This window comes from Sclerotinia sclerotiorum, genomic scaffold (genome assembly GCF_000146945.2).
Source record: "Sclerotinia sclerotiorum 1980 UF-70 scaffold_1 genomic scaffold, whole genome shotgun sequence".
In the NCBI taxonomy this organism is placed as follows: Eukaryota; Fungi; Ascomycota; class Leotiomycetes; order Helotiales; family Sclerotiniaceae; genus Sclerotinia; species Sclerotinia sclerotiorum.
In genome coordinates, this window is record NW_001820835.1 from 1,445,706 (window position 1) to 1,460,205 (window position 14,500).

At 42.7% G+C, this 14,500-nt stretch overlaps 6 protein-coding genes across 6 annotated transcripts; 4 read left to right on the top strand and 2 right to left on the bottom strand.

Annotated features, from left to right (window-relative positions):
- Window positions 1–149: 149 nt before the first annotated feature.
- On the top strand, window positions 150–2,898 carry SS1G_00553 (hypothetical protein; the record flags this gene model as incomplete). The annotated part of the gene is made up of 2 exons (XM_001598414.1): window positions 150–2,073; window positions 2,123–2,898. 2 exons carry the CDS (start codon window positions 150–152, stop codon window positions 2,896–2,898), a joined length of 2,700 nt encoding a protein of 899 aa, XP_001598464.1.
- A 1,345-nt stretch (window positions 2,899–4,243) lies between these two features.
- Window positions 4,244–4,594, bottom strand: SS1G_00554 (predicted protein; the record flags this gene model as incomplete). Its single annotated transcript, XM_001598415.1, has 1 exon — window positions 4,244–4,594. One exon carries the CDS (start codon window positions 4,592–4,594, stop codon window positions 4,244–4,246), a length of 351 nt encoding a protein of 116 aa, XP_001598465.1.
- Window positions 4,595–5,653: 1,059 nt separating this feature from the next.
- On the top strand, window positions 5,654–7,389 carry SS1G_00555 (hypothetical protein; the record flags this gene model as incomplete). The annotated part of the gene is made up of 6 exons (XM_001598416.1): window positions 5,654–5,674; window positions 5,872–5,953; window positions 6,101–6,153; window positions 6,223–6,807; window positions 6,858–7,111; window positions 7,161–7,389. The coding sequence occupies 6 exons, from the start codon at window positions 5,654–5,656 to the stop codon at window positions 7,387–7,389; spliced, it is 1,224 nt and encodes a 407-aa protein (XP_001598466.1).
- Window positions 7,390–8,166: 777 nt separating this feature from the next.
- SS1G_00556 (hypothetical protein) lies at window positions 8,167–9,813 on the top strand (the record flags this gene model as incomplete). Its single annotated transcript, XM_001598417.1, has 1 exon — window positions 8,167–9,813. One exon carries the CDS (start codon window positions 8,167–8,169, stop codon window positions 9,811–9,813), a length of 1,647 nt encoding a protein of 548 aa, XP_001598467.1.
- An 825-nt stretch (window positions 9,814–10,638) lies between these two features.
- SS1G_00557 (hypothetical protein) lies at window positions 10,639–11,904 on the bottom strand (the record flags this gene model as incomplete). Its single annotated transcript, XM_001598418.1, has 1 exon — window positions 10,639–11,904. The coding sequence occupies one exon, from the start codon at window positions 11,902–11,904 to the stop codon at window positions 10,639–10,641; it is 1,266 nt and encodes a 421-aa protein (XP_001598468.1).
- An 866-nt stretch (window positions 11,905–12,770) lies between these two features.
- SS1G_00558 (hypothetical protein) lies at window positions 12,771–13,985 on the top strand (the record flags this gene model as incomplete). The annotated part of the gene is made up of 3 exons (XM_001598419.1): window positions 12,771–12,858; window positions 13,153–13,298; window positions 13,380–13,985. The coding sequence occupies 3 exons, from the start codon at window positions 12,771–12,773 to the stop codon at window positions 13,983–13,985; spliced, it is 840 nt and encodes a 279-aa protein (XP_001598469.1).
- Between the last annotated feature and the right edge of the window lie 515 nt (window positions 13,986–14,500).

Below are 14,500 nucleotides of genomic sequence, written 5' to 3' on the forward strand. Positions count from 1 at the left end.
TTGCCTCCCACCTCTAACTCCGACAACCACAAACCTTCGAACATACTCTTAAATTCTCTCACATAGTGGTTCTAGTCACGGCAAGTCATCCATAGTGACTCCAGACCACATTTATCTCCTAATTACGACACGAACAGCTCTAGCCAAGCATGACATCGATATTACGGCAGTGCAGCTCTCTTGCTAGAATTTCTCAAACCACCATCCAATCTGCCGCACGAAATTCTCTCCGTACATCATCGACTGCACCTCTATTACGGTCGCGGATAGCTGCACAAAGGGCGCGCACATTCGTAACCAAGCCACCAAAGCCAGACAAGGACACGGAGAAGGATGAGTCGAAGGTAGAGTCGAGAAAACAAAAATCGTCGGAGCCACCCAGCAAGCCCGCTCCTGGGACGGAAAACCTCTACGATGGAAAATCGCCCTTATCTCCCTCCGAGAATAGCGCGAAGCCAAACGAGGAGCCACCGCTGGTGGAAGGTTATGTGAGATTGACGGATGAGGAGATAGAGCAGCTAGAGCAAATAATTGCTTCTATGCAATTTGGCAAAGGCCAGACTCAGGAATTGAGAAGATCTCTGCAGGCGATACAAAAGTCAGGGGTACCATCTGAACTGAGAGATTTGATGCAAGAGGTGAAGGGCAGACCGATGACTTTGTCGGAGGCTGGAAAATTCACAAAACTGGTGTTGCAAATGGCGTGGTCCGCTGCCAAGGTTCAGTCACAAGGAACGAATTTCAATTCAAACGAACCAAGGCCTTCTGCGGATAGTAATAAAGGCGGCCAGGGGCGAGATCAGGGTAGCAAGCAGGGCAACAAGAAGGGCAACCAGCAGGAAGGGTTCAATTTTGGCAACCCATCGGACTTGAAGCTTGATACCACAACCTTATTGATTGGATCTTTTGCAACATACTTCTTATGGCAGACACTTTTCCCGGGCACTAATAAGAAAGATATTACCTTCCAGGAATTCCGAAATAATTTCCTTGATAAGGGGTTGGTTAAGAGATTGACTGTGGTTAACAAGCAGGAGGTTCGAGTTGACCTCCACACTGAAGCGGCGGCAGCAATGTATCCCGATTCCCAAGCCAGTAATCCCAACTTCCATTACTATTTCTCCATAGGTTCTCCGGAAGGGTTTGAGCAGCGAATGGAACATGCACAAGATGATTTAGGGATACCTGTTTCGGAAAGGATACCAATTGGGTACGCGAGTGATGGAGATACATGGGCTCTTATCTACTCTTTTGGTCCTACACTCTTATTCATTGGTGCTATTTTCTACATGTCAAGACGAGCTTCAGCAGGTGCTGGAGGTCAAAGTGGCATTTTTGGAATGGGAAAGAGTCGAGCAAAGCAGTTCAATCACGAGACTGATGTAAAGGTAAAGTTTAAGGATGTCGCCGGTATGGATGAAGCGAAGCTAGAAATTATGGAGTTTGTCTCTTTCCTAAAGACACCAGAACAGTTTCAACGTCTAGGTGCTAAAATTCCTCGCGGTGCTATTTTGTCTGGTCCACCAGGTACTGGTAAAACATTACTGGCAAAGGCAACAGCTGGTGAATCGCAAGTACCATTCTTTAGCGTCAGTGGTTCCGAGTTCGTGGAGATGTTCGTTGGTGTTGGAGCATCGAGAGTCCGGGACCTCTTCGCCATGGCAAGAAAAAGTACTCCATGCATCATATTCATTGATGAGATAGACGCTATTGGAAAGTCTCGTGGCAAGTCTGGCGGGTTCTCCGGAGGTGGAAACGATGAACGGGAAGCTACACTCAATCAAATTTTGACTGAGATGGATGGTTTCAATACGACTGAGCAAATTGTTGTTCTTGCTGGTACCAACAGACCTGACGTACTTGACAAGGCTCTTATGCGACCTGGACGTTTTGACAGACACATCTCTATCGATAGGCCGACCATGGATGGTAGAAAGCAGATCTTCAAGGTTCACTTAGGCAAGATTGTCACTAATGAGAATATTGAATACCTGACTGGACGATTGTCTGCCTTAACCCCTGGGTTCTCTGGTGCTGACATTGCCAATTGTGTCAATGAAGCTGCTTTGATTGGTAAGTTAGATCCCCTCTTCTATGTTTTTACCATTGCTAATGTAATTAGCTGCCCGAACAAAGGCCACATCCGTCGCCATGACACATTTTGAACAAGCTATTGAGCGTGTGATTGGTGGTCTTGAGAAGAAATCTCTCGTTCTATCACCTGAAGAGAAGAAGACAGTCGCCTATCACGAAGCGGGACATGCCATTTGTGGTTGGTACTTCAAGTGGGCTGATCCACTTCTCAAGGTTTCAATCATCCCTCGTGGTCAAGGCGCTCTTGGATACGCACAATACCTTCCTGCTGGCGATACTTACCTCATGAACGTAAACCAGCTTATGGATCGTATGGCTATGACCCTTGGTGGGCGTGTATCTGAAGAACTTCACTTCGAAACTGTCACTAGTGGTGCCAGCGACGACTTCAACAAAGTTACTCGTATGGCTACTGCTATGGTGACCAAATGGGGCATGTCCAAAAAGCTTGGCCCTCTCCATTTCGAAACTGATAGAGAAAATCAACTCATGAAACCTTTTGCCGAATCTACAGCTCAAACTATCGATCAAGAGGTTCGACGAATTGTCGATGAGGCATATGACAAATGTAGAAATTTACTAGTAGAGAAGAAGGCGGAAGTGGGAATCATTGCAGAGGAACTTTTGGCTAAGGAAGTCCTCGGTAGAGATGATATGGTGAGGTTGTTGGGACCCAGACCCTTTGATGAGAACAAGGATTTTGTTAAGTATTTTGGTGGAGGATCATTCGGAAAGAGTGCACCACCACCACCAGCAACTGAGAGTACCGATACGCCTACTGAGGATCCAAGTCCTCTTGCTTAAGGATAGTCATGGAGAATAAATCATTACAAGGGAGGAGACTATTGGGGAAGGACCGGGAGGACCGGGGATTTGTACAGGATGGCTCATCCATCAATAAACTATCATATTTTACGGATAGTGGAAAGGAGTGACTCCGGGGTGAGAGTGGGGATATCAAAGCATACCTGACGAATGGTGGGTAAAATGCAAGAAAGCTAAGATGAAGGCAAAAAACAACATAACATCACTCTCCTACTCTGTTTTTGTGAAATAGCATTTTGTTGCGAGGATCTACTTAGAAGGAATTGGCTGGAATCGGCTGAGATGAATCATGAATTGCATCTGCGCTTTTGAATGTTTTTTGGGAGAAGAAGGGGAAGGGGGAAGGGGAAGGGATTGGGATGAGGTGAGATGAGTGGAGAATAGTTGCTGTGTAGGTAGTGTATTATATATAGTGTGTTACAATGAATATTATGGATTGTGTAGTATGTACTCTTTAGTTCACTGGTTGTTATTTATGTATTATTAATTATTTATTATATTTATGTGAGAACTTTGACGATTTAGATGAGTGAGGAATTTCAATTTTTTAATTGTGGGATTTATATTAGTGTTTGGAGTTTTTTATGTCTGGTTTGGTTTGGTTCGATTTGGTCTGGTTTGGTTTGATGTTATTTGATTGGGTTTGATTGAAGGTGGTATTGTATTGCATGTACGGCATTGTATGGTATGCCACTGGTATATATAGGACAGGAATTCTATACTTCATTTTCTATTTCCTTTTGGGTGTATAGTAAAATAGTAGATCTTATCTGTCCGTGTGCCCTTTTTGGACGGGAGATTTATTGGATGGATGAGAGGAAGGGTGGATGAATGATATATTTACTGCACTGTGTTGTGTTGTGTTAGATTGGATTGGATTATGACAAAGTTGTTTATTTTTGGAAATGGAGATGGAAGTAGAAATTGATATTGAAGATTTTTATCAAGTATTTATGTATTCCGTGCTTTTTTTGTTCTTCTTTCTTTTGCTTGGGGTTTTTTGGGGAAGAGGAAATAATGAAAATTAAAGAGGTTGGTGTTGTGTTATATAGGACTGTGGATTTTTGAGGGGATGAAGGGAGATGTGTGATGGATTTGTTATTTTCTTTACATATCTCCCCTACTCGGAATGAAATTCCATTCCATTTGTTTCCTCTAGTCACTTCCCGCCCATTACCTCACTAAATTCAAAGTTCGTATTTGCCCCTCTCATTATTTATCTACCTCCACTCGCCTCTCCGGTTCCTAGGCGCCATGTGTACAAGTCCTCTTATGCTTTTGCCACCCATTCTAGGATTCTTCACGAGATTGAAAGCATCGACCCCTACTTCTGTGTCTTATTCCCCTTGACAGTACTAGTACTAGTACTCTTGTGTTTCTTCAGAACATTATGTTCACTTGAAGAATATATTGACACACTAGTTCTCGAATAGGTGCGTGAACTTTCAACTACCGTCTCGGATTTCAACTCTCCATGATGCGTTTTCTCCCATGCTTCTTGTTGTTCCTTTCGGAATTGTCTAAAGAGACTCAGAGCATCACGACGATCTTGCTCATCGTCTATAAAACCGTAGTCGTGCATGAAATCGTGGAAACCGTTGAGATAGCCAAATTCGATTAGCCATTGGGCGTCTGATTTTGTATTGGGTGCCGGGGTTGGCTTCCGGGATGTCATGTTGTTTGGTGGAGTTGATGTTGTAGATGGAGAGGAATAGATTGGGTTTGTTTGGTTAATGGTTTGTCAACTAGTTGATGAGCTGTGCTTCTGGTCTGCTCTACATTATCAAAATTTTGCTGCGATATAACTATTCAAAGGAGGAAAGAGCTTGGCTTCTGGTTGAAGTTTGCTTACTAAGCATATTAGACAAAGAGCCATGAATGAAAGAAGCAAAGCTGGATAAACAAAATATAGCTAGATATGTAGAAAGAAAACGGCTAATTTCATAATCCAACTGTAATTCTTTTTGTTCTTTAGTTCTGTTAGCTTGCTTGGAGACGGAACATTTTAAACAACAAAAGGAACTCAAGCTTCCGAGCACACCACTGAGTACGGACCGCCGTCCGATGACATGACGTTGCTGATTTCTTTTCCTTATATCATATATCCTACATTCTCATATTTAGATCAATTGAAAGTATTCAAGACTACCCAACAGTAGTATGATGATAGTGGAACGATAAATGCCTACTAGCAGTCTCCACCAATCTAACCCCTTTTGATACCTCGTTAACTTGAAAGAGATGATCTTCCAGTTTAGGGCTGCAGATCCAAAATGCAGGCAGCTATCCGAACTCCGAAGTCTTTGAATCACCATAGTCACTCTAGTCTTATCTTGCAGCACTGCAGCAGGCCTCGGAGAGAGAGATTCATCCAGTGTTGTTGGATATCGTAGACTATACTACGTAAAGTTCTCTGTTGATTAAGTAAGCATTGTACCAAATCCAATTTTGAGTACTCCGTTCCGTACGTTCATCTTTCTTCATCGGGCGTCCAAGCTTTAAAGTTTAGCTGCAGACAGCTAAAACCAATGTTGATTGGCTTAAAACTTTAAATCTAACCGAAGTGGCTGGAGCGACCTCTTCCAACTGTTGACTTTTTGGAGCCAAATCAAGAGAGCAGCCTTATTAAAACTTTCATCCATTAACTTACTAGGTATCTCATTTTTCGTTCATTTTGAAGTTCGAGGTTGAATACTTGATTGTATTCAACACGAAAAAGATTAACTTCTTCAAGATGGCTTCCGATAATTCTATGGTGACTATTGACAAGATCTATTTGGAGACTTTGCTGAGAAGGTAAAGTGATCTACTTTTTTAACCCTGTACGAAATGTCTTAGATGCGTGAAGCAATCATTAACCGTTTACCCCACAATAGAGCTCAATTCGTATGTCGACATTGATAGATATTCGAGAGAAGGGATGAAGCGTCAAAGACTTATTGTTATGTGTAGCATACTTCGGAGAATAGTGATGATACTCCTGACGATTCCGACAAGATCACAGTCTTGAAGAAGGAACATAATGCCCTAGTAAGTAAGCATCCTACACATTGTGAATTTAAATAAATCTCGTCTAATGCCCATGTGCCAGATAAAATCTGCTCGTGAATATGGTGTGCTGCCTGTTGATTTATATAGGATATCTACTATCATGACGCGAGAGACTAACTCAACGCCCCAGAGAACCTGCGACGCAATCTTTACAAAGGTGGTATTGCGGAGGAGACCTTGAATGTGAGTTTTTGGAGCCATGGCAGCAATTTAATACCTACCAATTCCTGTTCGCTAATATCGTTTCTTCAGATCTTGATTAAGGGCGAGACGCTGGCTGATGAAAACGGTGGTTGTGAGAATGGAACCTCGACTATTCCTGCGACACATGAAGATCATGACAACAGCACCGCCTTCATGACACAAGTTCCTTCTCCGTCTACTCAAGACGCCAATGGCCACCAAGCTTATACATATGGCACACCACGGAATAGCGGCACACTTTTTCCACGTCGTTCTCAGGACTACAAAGGCTTCCAGACTCGTAACTTACAGTATCAACAGTCCCCGAACCATTTGCATACGGATGCTTATGACGATCATTTTAGTAGTCCAGATGGGATCGATACCTTCGATTTTGAGACTGGAAATAGTTTGCAGACCAGGTTTCAACGTCCAACTTATGAAAAGTTTGCCCAGCGTACCGTACTATTGTTCAATCTGCCGGATGGTACCACATATGCAGACATTTGTGATGCTGTTAGGGGAGGCATGCTGTTGGATATATACCTTCGCACTCATGATCATGCTGCAAGTGTATCTTTCCTTGAGCAAGCCCATGCAAATGAGTTCCTTCGTCATGTAAAGCGCAATGACTTGTATATTCGTTCAAAAAGAGTAGGTTTATCTAAATCTTTATCAAGACGCAGACAGTTGACGATAAATAGGTCGATATTCGATGGAACGACAGGCAATTCATTTTACCTAATCATATCGCGAATAAAGTAGGCATTGGAGCTACTAGAAACCTCGTCATTCATAATCGCAACCCTAAGCATACCGAGGAAGTTATTCGGGATGATCTCGAACATATCCATAATCTCGTCGTAATTAAGGTTGCTTTTAATGGTTCCAAGGCTTTTATCTCGACAAATTCTGTTCACAATGCAATGTTTGCTCGCACTTGCATGATGAGTCGTGGGTATGTTGGAATCTAATCATCAATTTGGAGCTCGTTAACTCTTCTTTAGCGCTTATAAAGGTTCAAAGATTGAATGGGATAATGATGAATGCGCAGCCCCGCTGGCGAGACGTCCAACTTCCCAATCCGACAATCCTCCTCAAGGCAAGAAGAAGGCCCCTTTGGTAAATCGGTTTCAGCTTCTTAATATTGATAGGGAGGATGGATCGGAGTCAGATATTGAAGGTATGGGCGTTTCGGTTATGCAGACGACTCCTCAAGCCGGACTTGTTACCTAAAATTGATGATAACGCGGAACAATGAGCGAGACGAGCCCCATCGACCTGACAGTTTTCCAATGTACCCAACGGGGCTAAAGATTGGTCAATACTATCACTTACGTCAAGCTGTGTACCAAGATTGGGAGGCAACGCGACAGCGAGTTTGTTTTTGTTTTCGGCATTTACGGATGGCAATACCTAGACACCTGTATCTGTGTGTCTTTGTGTATCTTGCTGCTTCGGATACCTCTGGAGGATGGTCTGTTTGTGCTTGATTTGTAGTTGATCAGACTACAATGGTGGTTTCCGATGTAAATGCGAATGACTAGAGGGTAACTCACAGTCCTATAGTATATAGATAGTTTCATACTTACATGGTAAATACTGCAGCTGGAGAATAACAGCGTCGGAAAATTTAGTTTTTTTGTCTACTACGGGTGATCCACCCATTTGCAAGTACTCCACTCGTGCGCGCCTAGTGCCTAGCCTTATTAACTGGGACGTGAGCCCTTTGAGCGGGGTGATCCTAAAAATAGCCCGCCCTCTCCCATCCTTTGTTTCGTTGACATCACGTGAAGATTAACACAATCTTATCGCTGTTAGTTCGAACGCGCGGTCGCCCTTTCTTGGGCCTTCCCAGTTTCCAATTCCTAGTTTCATATGCAAAATAGCGAGGAACTACATTAAGTTGACACCTTAACCAAAATCAAGCTTTATGGAAGAGCTTCTCTTTGTACCTCGAGAACATCGACATTTATAATGTAAAGATCGATAACGAACATACCCAAGCAATCAATGCCGATACTTCCAGACGACAAATGTGACGACGCCTGTGTCATGCCAGGTCATCAAAATCGCTCTTTGAGCTCTGCATCATTCTCGACGCTCGCTTTCTCTTCAATTCCCTTAATCCTAACATTTCTCGTTGTTAGTCTCATCGTTCTCCAGAAGCTATTCCCCTTAGTAGCTGGCCTACAACAATCCAAGGAAGATCAACTTCATTATCTTCCTAGCAATGCCCCTCCCAGTTTGCGACAATCGCATAAAGAACATGGTCAAAAGACTGCGAGGAGAAAGGCTATCGCTATCTCATTTTCAACCACGATTGCATTGGCGACTGTTCTCGCCGAATTGATTCTTTGCGAAATCTCGAATTACCTCAATCCCGCGGCAAGGGCGTTTGCGCTCAAGATTACTGTTCCTACACTCCTCTTCCTACTTGTTGTTCTTATACCATTTCTCGAGCTACAATCGATTATCACGGGGCTCGGGTGGAAATTTACTGTATCGAAGAAAGGAGGATTTTCAATAATTGCCTGGCTCCTTCAAGCTGTCGGTTTTACAATATGGTTGATGGGATTCTGGTGGTTGGGGAAAGGAATACCCGGAACGTATATCCATACAATGGCATCTGTACCTGGAAAGGGACTTAGCGAAGCTTGCTTGGATAGGGTTGGCATCATTGGTATTTCTCTGATGGCACTTCTTTCTGGTTTCGCGGCTGTCTCTGCTCCTTGGCAAACATTTGGAGCAAGGCCAAAACCTGTTTCGGAAGCTGATATTGCCCGCAAACAAGCAGGTCTAGACGCTACAAATGATATGCTTGCTGCAAAACGAAGCCGATTAAGGGCTCTTCAGCGTAAAGTTAATGATCATCCAACTGAAGGATTCATGACTAAGGTTATTGGAAGTATACGTGGAAACGCTGATGTACAAGAGTTGAAGTCTCTGGAGTTGGAAATCTCCGGACTTTCATCTATGACTCTAGGCCTTTCGACTTCCCTATCAATGCTGCAAAATCGTTACGCATCAAAACAACGATCCTCCTCACCTCTCGGTAAAATCGTCTTCACGCCAATTTCATATGCCTTTTCACTATATTGTATATATCGCATTGGAACAACCACTTTGGCCGTATTCCGACGTCTTACCTTGCCAGCCGATCCATCGTTCTTCAGTTCATCAACTACGGATCCAGTCAATCGTATTCTTTCTCTATTTGCCAAACACGTGAATCCAACTATTGATCAATTGGCATGGTCTCGCCAAATATCCTTCATCCTATCAGCCGTAATCCTCTTCGCTTCTTTCAATTCTGTACTTCAGACCTTCCATATGCTCACCAAAATCTCGCCCTCGCTCCTTTATCAGGCTCAAGCTAACATGGCACTCATACTTGCACAAATCAGCGCGATGTTTGTGATATCCAATGCACTACTTATGAGAAGTAATCTTCCATCTGAGATGAAAAGCGTGGTGAGCGATGCATTGGGTAGTCCATTAGAGCCTGGATTTGTTGATACTTGGTTTGAGGGGTGGTTTTTAGTTGCTAGCCTCGGAACTGCTGTGGGAATTTTCGTGGGAAAAAAGATCGCCGGCTCTGGATCCGATTGGGATGACGAGTATGAAGGTGATTTGGAGTTAGGACAAAAGCAATCTTGAGTTACTCGAATTGTTCTGAGTTTGGTTTAGGCTTGAATCAGGCATTAGTCAGGGCTAATACTTTGTGGTTGCGGATGTACTGTACTTTTATTGGAGTTCGGACAAGTGAGCGTTCGGTTTAGACGGCTCGGTGGTATACCTAAAGTGGGTGTTTTTTTTATTTGATATTACGCGAATATGTATTAAGAGAAAGGAAGCGGTGCATGATTCAACGAATGATGGTGCAGCGAGGAGGGAGGAGTCATATTTTTACATTTTTACATTACTTGCATGAATTAGCGATGGTTAGTTTTACAAGGTGATGTACGATCAAGAATTTACTGGATATGGACTGAATAGCAAATATTATACCCTGCTTGAGCATACCCATCAAGCTTTTTATTAGGAAGTATACGTCTTTCTTTCTCTGGAATGCATTCTTCTAGTCTGGATCAAGGTTTGCAGAAAACTCGTGAAGAGAACTCATTGGGAGTAAAAGGCTAGTGCCTATTGTCCCATCAAACTTAAATGATTCTTTCACTCTCTGCTTAGATAATGAGGAGATGGGATGGATCTTTACGTTAGTTTTAAGTGGTGAAAGATACTACTCTCATTCCTGAAATTGTGATAGCATAATTGTTTGGATTGGTTTTGATCATTGGAAGAGATTACTTAGGATACCATATTGTTAAAATGAATTGAGTTCTTATTGCCCTCAAATTTTGATTGCTAGTTCAACCGTACTTGGCTTAAGTTAAGTATACCGATATTTGGCTATTTTGGGTATATAGTAAATCATGATCATCTCGTGCTTACGAGTATCTGCTCTCGATATCCACAACTTCCTCACGACTTAGAGATCAGTTGTATAAGCTCCTCCGCCATAAATTGAGCGAATTCCTCATCATTGACTGTGCGGTTTTTCTCCAAGACCTCAATTCCACTCCCATCTAACCCATCCTTGATTGCTTCAAATAACATCTTATCCGCCTCAACATCGTGGAACTTCCCTCCCTCTACAGCTAACATACTTGTTCCCTTTCTCGGTAAACATACTTTTACCAGGTCTTTCCTCTTCGCTTTCTCCTTTAATCTTCCCGCTATAAACTTGCCTATCTCAGCACACTCATCCGCATTCGATCGCATCAATGTCATATCTGGATTATGTTGCACCAACACTCTGTCCTTAAATTTCTCGGGTATCGAGTCTCGCGGTCCAAAATTTACACAATCACATGCGCCTACACTTACGATCTGGGGAATTCCCATTTCGGCCGCGGCGGAAAGTCTTTCGGGTCCTGCTGATAATATGCCCCCGCAGACGTAATCGGCTATTTCGGTGGTGGTTACGTCGAGAACGGCATCGATGCGTTTTTCTCGTATTAATCTCTCCATTGCTTTTCCACCGGGTCCCGTGGCGTGGAAAATATATATTTCATACTCCTTGCTATTTTTCTCCAGGATATTTTTTACCATTTCCACGCATGGAGTTGTGATTCCGAACATAGTTAATCCTATACCTTTCTTCCTAGGCACATTATTCGCCTGTTCTTTCTTTATACAGCGTTTCCAATATGCATAAGCTAATCCTGAAATCGCTCCAGCCGCGTTGTCAAGGATTCCCTTCAATATCGAATTTGTGCCCGCAATGTCAACTACACTGTACATCATTGTGATATCCGTTTCCCCTACATATGGTCCCGTGTTTCCACTTCCCATGGTTGAAACTACCAGCTTAGGGAATCCAATGGGTAACGCGTTGCGCATGATATATGCACATAATGAAGTTCCCCCCGATCCACCTATTCCGATAATCGCATGGATAGACTTCTTTTCGAAGAGCTCACGCACGAGGTTGGTGGCACAGATGGATATATGCTCGATATATTCACCGCGGGAGAGGGTGGAATAATCGATGGGGGAAGAGGCGTGAGAAAGGGTTTCAGATTGGGGAATGTCTATTTCGGGATCGGTAGCTGGTCTGCGTCCTACGTCGGCGAGGAGTACTTTTGTGGTGGGTTTGGAGTGGGTGAGGATTTGAGCGCGTAGGTAGAGAATTTCTTCGCGCTTGGAATCGAGGGTTCCGAGGAGGAGGATGCTGGGATTAGACATTTCGGTTATGGTTTTTCTTGTGAGGATGGGTGATGGTGATGAGTATGTATTTTGTGATAGTCGATTAGAATGAAAGGGCCTGGAATTTGGGCATTTGAAGTTTTGAATGAGGGTATTGTATAAGCTATCTTATTATTTACCAAGACTTTTGGTATATATGGTGGGGTGATATTTTAAGTCTTTCCTGAATTAAAGAATCAATACAATCATGAAAAGAGAAGACCAGGAAAAATGTACCCGAGTAGCCTTCAGAAGCAGAACATGAGTGATTAAATTCTCAGCAAACAAGCTTCGAACCCTGATCTACGTAGATAGGACTAGTACTCTGTAGGTATACTCCGTATTGATGATATCCAATCCAGTTCTCGTCTCCACAATAGCTCTATTCATACAAACTAATATGCGGGCCGGAACTCAAACGGATGTTCGGAATATGCCTATTGGAAGCTATTGGGATTTCCCTACAATAAATGGGGCACTTTGGAGGGGCAATATGGTAGGGGTACGTCAATCGACGTATTTACGAAGTTTAACCCCACCACTATCGTCATTTTTTTATACAAAGGAGTTTTGATTTGATAGTCGTCTCGTCTCGTCTTGTCTTAATCGTCCGATTTGACAAATTTACTTACTCGAGGTTTTGAGTCATTGTCGGAGAATATATTTTTATATTTTTATTCATTTAAAAAGAATCTTTATCTTGTATTCATTTCAGTACCTATATTGTGATATTCTTTATTCTTTGGATTTATCATTTATCCTGCAAGTAAGGTTACCTATCTATACTAGACGCAACTAATTCATCCTGTTTTATTTTACAAGTATACTATCCAAGAAGTAACTCGCTCGCGTCAACATCTTGCACAATGACGAAAGCTACAACTCGCGATGTTGTTCTAGGGAGATTGAAGGATGCGGTTAAGAATAAGAAGATTATTGTTGGAGCTGGAGCAGGTAAACTATCCTCTTACATATATATATATACATGTATCATCTAGCATCTAGCCTATGGCACTGTGTCCAATAGTCCGGACCGCGGCCCAATTTGAGATTCTCGAGCTTTGAATCTTTGGATTTGCTTCTGTCGTTTCGATAAGTTTATTGCTCTGGATAGATTTGATAATCATACAGATTCCCACATTCGAATGATCTGAATGTCTAAAAGCCCTTCATTCCGGCACTAGAGGACTTGACTATTGGACATACTGCCCCCCTTCCCTAATGAGTCAATAGTTAACAAACATATAGGAATTGGTCTTTCAGCCAAATCGGTAGAAGCAGGTGGTGCGGATCTCATCATTATATATAACTCTGGTCGTTTTCGTATGGCGGGACGTGGTTCATTGGCTGGTTTAATGCCATATGGAGATGCCAATCAAGTTGTTGTCGAAATGGTGCGTATACCTACTATTCTCCTAATCCAACTCCCACACTCCAGCGTCTTATTTTATGAAAAAGACTGACACACAACATAGGCCTCCGAAATCCTTCCCATAGTAAATGACACCGGCGTTCTCGCAGGTGTCTGCGCAACCGATCCTTTCCGCCACATCCCAACCTTCCTCACACAACTCAAAAATCTCGGATTCTGCGGCGTGCAAAACTTTCCCACTGTAGGACTAATCGACGGACGATTCCGGGAAAATCTAGAAGAGACAGGAATGGGATATGACAAGGAAGTGGAAATGATCCGATTAGCGCATGAACAAGATTTACTCACCACGCCCTACGTTTTCAACCCCGAAGATGCGATCAAGATGACCAAAGCGGGCGCAGATGTATTGGTAGCGCATATGGGATTAACGACCAGTGGAACGATTGGTGCGAAGACGGGAAGTACTTTGGATGAATGCGTGAAGGCTATTCAGGATATTAGGGATGCGGCGGTGGGGGTGCGAGAGGATATTATAGTGCTTTGTCATGGAGGACCAGTAGCGGAGGTAAAGGATGTGGAATATGTATTGGCGAGGACGAAGGGGATTCATGGGTTTTATGGTGCGAGTAGTATGGAGAGGTTACCGGTGGAAATCGCTATTCGGGATAATATGAATGGGTTCAAGGAGTTGAAAGTTGGAAATTAGTTTGTGGTTGATTCTTAGTATTAGGGAAGGAGGATGTTTTCTCAAATGTTCAATGTTGGAATAGTCAGTCTATATCGTTGGTGAAAATGGAGTCGTTACCTACCCTGCGTACTGTGCTACCTTGTGTATGTACGGCGTATGGATATTATAGATACACAGCTTTTTCGCCTTCGTTCTGTTGTGTAAGGTAGGTCTTGCAAAACTTGAGCTTATAATATCGATTAATGTTTCGCTAAGGCCGAACGAATGGTAATCTAGTACTCGAACAATTGTCTGGGTAGATATGAAATAAAGTGAACTAATGAAGACGAAAATACGGGCTACATAATATACAACAGATGGAGATTGAATAGAGTATGTCAGATTATTTTGAAGATGAATATATATTTGATAATAAATCAGAAGAGGTGTATTGACTAGTGAGCGAATTTGTAGATGAAGCTTGAAGCTTGAAGTTGATGACTTTAAAAGCAGTGAATCTAGTAGTGACAGTGAATTTATAGTAACAGTAATCT